This window comes from Triticum urartu, chromosome 3 (assembly GCF_003073215.2).
Source record: "Triticum urartu cultivar G1812 chromosome 3, Tu2.1, whole genome shotgun sequence".
Classification (NCBI taxonomy): Eukaryota; Viridiplantae; Streptophyta; class Magnoliopsida; order Poales; family Poaceae; genus Triticum; species Triticum urartu.
Genome location: NC_053024.1, coordinates 673,436,289 through 673,441,173, shown reverse-complemented (window position 1 = coordinate 673,441,173; position 4,885 = coordinate 673,436,289). Strand labels below are relative to the sequence as shown.

Here is a 4,885-nt window from a genome sequence, read left to right as displayed (position 1 = left end):
TGGAATCCTGGGATTTGATCCGATCTCATCTCACTGTACTACACAACCACCGCCGGCAGGACCGCACCTGTTTGCTCGAACCCTTCGCCACAAACTTTGGCAACGGCAAAGAAAACAAAAGGCCTCTCTCTTGCATCCGAGGTTCCCAACACACACACACACACACACACACACACACCAAAGGCGACAGGAAGAAATATCTGAATATGAAACAAGGGGGCAAAACTCGGGAGAGGTTATTGAATCAACTTATGCAATTCGATTACATGGTACAGCTGCATAACCAACAAGTTTATGTATGTACACACTTTCTTCATCCTTCCTTCCATCCTCTTTTTTACAAGTACAACCATGGTTACATGGCGGTGGTGAGATGAACACGACGATGGCCCGGCACAACTGCAAGGGCCATCTTCATCTTCATCCGGAAAGACCCTTCTTAGAACAAGATTAACACTCATGATATCTACACAACACCTCCTGACAAAACTAACTCGAAAAAAAGGTACAAATAGAAATCATCTCTTTGATAAGATCGATCCTCTTTGTGTATGCTGCTGCTGATGATCATTCTTCTTCTACTACTCTTAATTAACCTTACTTAGTCTTTAGACGACCCTGGCTACCCATCTCATGTTAATTCATCACGTAAACCCGTATGTATGTACGTATGTATGTATATACCACAAGGAACACACGTAGCATATGGTGATACTGCTAGTAGTACGCTAGACGTAGGTACGTACGTACATACGCGGCGGCCGGCGGAAAACTGTACAAGGTCGGTGAGGACGACGGCGGTGGGTGGCTTCCCCCTTGCGGGTCGGCTCTGCTCGGCTCGGGCTGGGGCTGGGGCTGGGGCTCAGGCGCGGGCGGAGAGCACGCGGCCTCCGCCGTTGCTGCCGTGGGAGCCCCGGCAGGCGGCGACGTCGAAACCCTGGATCCTCACCGCCGGCGCGGCGTGCGTGTACGACGGGGCAAAACTGTGGTTACTACTGCTATTGCTATACGTTGGGACGTGGTGGTGGTGGGTGCGGCTGTGGTGGTGGAGGTGGTGGTCAAAAACCGCCGCGAGGTTGAAGTCGGCGGCGGCGTGGTGGCGCTGGTTGAGCAGGAAGTGGGGATCGTGGACGAGCGGGTTGTCCGCGCGCGCCGGCGGCGAGCCGCCGAACAGCGCCCAGCCCCCCTCCTCCTCCTCCTCCGACTCGTCGTCGACCTCCCGCGTTTTGCTCTTCCCTTCTCTCTGCTGCAATAACAAAGAACAGGTTCTTGTAAGACAAATATCCATACACCAAAAAAATCAAGGCCAAGAAACAAAAGAACATGGAAATTTTCTTGCAAGAACTGGTTGAGGATTGGGAGGACGGACGGTACCTTTCTGCTGTTGCTGCCGGAGGAGGCGTCGAGGAGGAAGGGTGGGGGGCCGAGGATGAGGTCGGCGCTGCATGGCTGGGCGTGCACCCTGCGCGGCCGGGGCGCGCACAGCACCACCGTCGCCTCCGCCTCCCTGCCGCTCCCGGAGGACGAGGACGAGGACGACGACTCGACGAACATCCTCCTCATGGTTCCCGTCGGCATGCTCTCTCTCTCCTCAAAGATCTGCTCCTCCTATCTTCTACGTAAATCAGACTCTCTTCAGCTATGGCTAAATATAGCCAGCGATGCGCCTGCGTGTGTTGGCGTCCACTGGGAATAGAAACGGGGTGGATGGAGCGGAGGAACTGAAGCAGCGGAGGGGGCGGTTGGGTCGCCTCTCTCGCTCTGCCTTCCGTGCGTGTGAAGCAGGAGGAGGAGGAGGAAGGAGGCAATGCGATGCGAGCGGTGCTGACCGCCTCGGCCACCACTCATAGATATACCAACCGCTCCTGAGTTGGCGCCCGGCTGGGCAGGTGGACCACGTCTCTCACCCCCATCGCATTATTTTTCTCTGCCTCCATTTTTATTTTTATTTTTTATTTTTCGAGGGGGCCCGTTCGTATAATAAATTTATTTATGGCGCACCGCCTTCCTGCTGGCTGCCCTAGGCGCGAGACGCTGGCGGTAGGCCAGTAGTGGTGGCGACGCTGGCGCGGTTGCTTCACGATCGGTGTCGAGCGACAGTGGAGGTGGAAGCCGCGCGCACATGAGGTGCCTGGCCGATCACGTGCGCCGCGCCAACGCAACTTGTGCCGTGTCTCCAGATTGTTCCCCGCGGAACCCAACCCAGCCCAGCCCGATTTTTTTTGCTTCGAACAAATGCCGGGGGCATCAAATCGTTATCACGGGCGTGCGACTTCTCCTGTTTGATTTGTGTGTGCGTGTGTGTTAACATCACGAAATATGTACGTGATGATATGATACCGGTGTTTTAGGGGATTGATGATATGATACCAGTTGACTCTGCGTGTTATTGTGTCTATAGGAGTAATAGATAAGTTTCATGGATTCTTTTTTAACAAAACTTTTCATGGATTTTCTTGCTGGATCGGTTTTTTTTTCACTTCACAACTGGAAAATTTAAGTGATCTAAAACGGTTTAGAGCATCTGCATCCATACTTGGCAAATCCGGTCCCTCAAACTCCGGAGACTGATCACACCTCTAATTTCTCTTCTCACGGCCGGACACTTAAATTAGCATACCTTAAATTCATAGTATAAAGCATGCAACTACGTAAACGACGCAATGCACACTGTTCGGCTACTGAATCAGGATATGCCATCAGCACGTGCAGCCGCGTCCATGTCGATCGGCAGCGAGACAGGCGTCAGCCACTCTCATCCTCTCCTTCCCACGGCAGGCACACCGGTTCCGGTAGCACTCATGCTCTAACGGACCGGTGATGGGGAAAGGAAGATTGGAAGGCTTCCGGGAGAACCGCAATGATCCAACGCAGGAGGATTCGAGCGTCCGATGCCCGACGCAATGGACTCATGCTGGACATGTCACGCCGTCGGTCGGGCGCAGTCCTACCGGGACCGGTTGAGTGCAATGCGAACGGCCATTGCCTCCTCCAACCCGCACGGGGCGACACCCCAGTCAACGAATTCGGGTTGGTCCGAGTTAGATCCGCTGGTCGCAATGACGGGAAAAGCCGAAGATCGCCGAACGGGAGCTTAGGGGCTAAAGAGGAGTTGAGTGGTTAGGGTTTGGTCCGGTGAGCGGATGAGAACGAATATGTGTGGGATCGGGTGGGCAGGCATGGGTCGGGTTCGACGTGGTGGGCAGGCATGGGGCGGTTCCGATGTGGCGAACGTGTTCGAGCTTCCCCATATCCATCTCATATTTTGGTTGTATATGAGAGGCGCCGGTCAACTTGGACATTTAAGACCAATTTGAGATATCTGTCTGAATCAAGGTTTTTTGACTGATCAATATCGGGTACGAGAAGGGTTTGAGGCGTCTCTTATATTTGTTTAACGAAGTACTACCTCCGGTACTATTTTCAGTTCTCAAGGTGCTAGCCACACGCGCCTGAAAATTCTAGAACTGTTCTTCATTGTAATTGCAGTACAAAGAACACATAAATAACAAAAGATTTTTTTATGTCTGTCGAGCATTGAAGCGAGTTGAAGGTGCGTTGATGTCATCATCCGTCCTTCGTCAAAGTCCGTCTAAACTTTTTTGTAGTAGATAGTCAAGAATCGTCCTACTAAGACTCCACGTGATAGGTGCATTAGAAAAATAACCGTCGCCGATGAGAAAGATATATATTAAAAAATCCAACCTATATACGCATGAATGAAGACAAACAAATACCGTACCAAAGCAGATCCACTGAAAACTAGCATGGGCCGTATCTTATGAGATTCCTAGACACACCTCCACGCGTCCTTAATAACGCTAGATGCATCACCGGAAACAGAGACTAAATGAGAAGAAACTTATTTCATCCTTATAGAGTCGCCACCACCTCATCTTTCTCGGTGAGACATAAACCCTAAACAAACTCACAAAGACACCTAAAATAAAGAAAGATCCCTCCTACCAGCAAGGATCATGGTCCACCGCGCCTCCATGACCCTAGGATCACCGGAGTCGGTACGGACTAGCGGCGGCTCCGGCGAGAGGCAGAGAAATCCAAGTTTTTTCTTCTCCGTGAGGCAGCGGAGGCGTGGCTTCTTTATGTTACAAAATTGTTCCCCACAAGATGGCTATACGTGTGTGTATAAGTATTTGTAGAAAAGATGTTTCCGCAAAAATACTAGATAATATACTCTTGCGGTCCTGTACAAATACAAAATGGCAAAGAAGCAAACTCAGTTTAAACCCATGGAACGTCCGTTGGCTTGTTTTCTTTAGAAAGACTAGCATATATGCTCCTGCGTTGCAACGGGGAAAATTGATATTTTGCACAAGCATAATGTCTCACAGCATCGGATTCATTATGAAGAACATGTTGCAACGCAGCATCGTCCTTCTACAAAATGAACATAAAAAATACGTTGTAATTTAGTCGTGTTCATATTTTCTTTGCGGGGCGTAATGTCCCACTGATTTCATTTAAATACAATCCTTTTTTAATGGCATTTAAATATGATCCTTTCATTAATTACCATGAAGTCCTTACCCGTTTTAATTGGGAATCAAATCCTTTCTTTTCTAATTTAATAGCCCCAACACATTAAGGCCTATAGACCCTTTCTTTTAATTATCCTACCTTTTTACTTCAAACCCTTCATGTAGGATTTATTAAGACCACAATTTTTCTAATAGTTATTCCACCGATTTACCCATAATCCTTTCTTTAATTAGCCGCATCCGTTTAAATATTATATTTAAGCCCACAATCCTTCCTTTATTAGCTCATTCGCTTAATTATCTCTCCCTAAACATGAGCCTTGGACCTCACCCTTCCTCATCTACAGGAACGAAGGGCGATTTGTGCGAACCCCGGGCTCTCCACC

General features: G+C 49.6%; 1 protein-coding gene across 1 annotated transcript; it reads right to left on the bottom strand.

The window, feature by feature from the left end:
- Positions 1 to 207: 207 nt before the first annotated feature.
- Positions 208 to 1,838, bottom strand: LOC125545848. The gene is made up of 2 exons (XM_048709892.1): positions 1,375 to 1,838; positions 208 to 1,246 (listed from the first exon to the last, which is right to left on the bottom strand). The coding sequence occupies exons 1-2, from the start codon at positions 1,576 to 1,578 to the stop codon at positions 863 to 865; spliced, it is 588 nt and encodes a 195-aa protein (XP_048565849.1). The 5' UTR covers positions 1,579 to 1,838; the 3' UTR covers positions 208 to 862.
- Positions 1,839 to 4,885: the final 3,047 nt, after the last annotated feature.

Coding starts and splice junctions, on each gene's coding strand:
- LOC125545848 (XM_048709892.1), bottom strand. CDS start 1,578: ATGCCGACGGGAACCATGAGGAGGATGTTCGTCGAGTCGTCGTCCTCG. Junction 1,247..1,374: donor CCGGCAGCAACAGCAGAAAG/GTACCGTCCGTC, acceptor TTGTTATTGCAG/CAGAGAGAAGGGAAGAGCAA.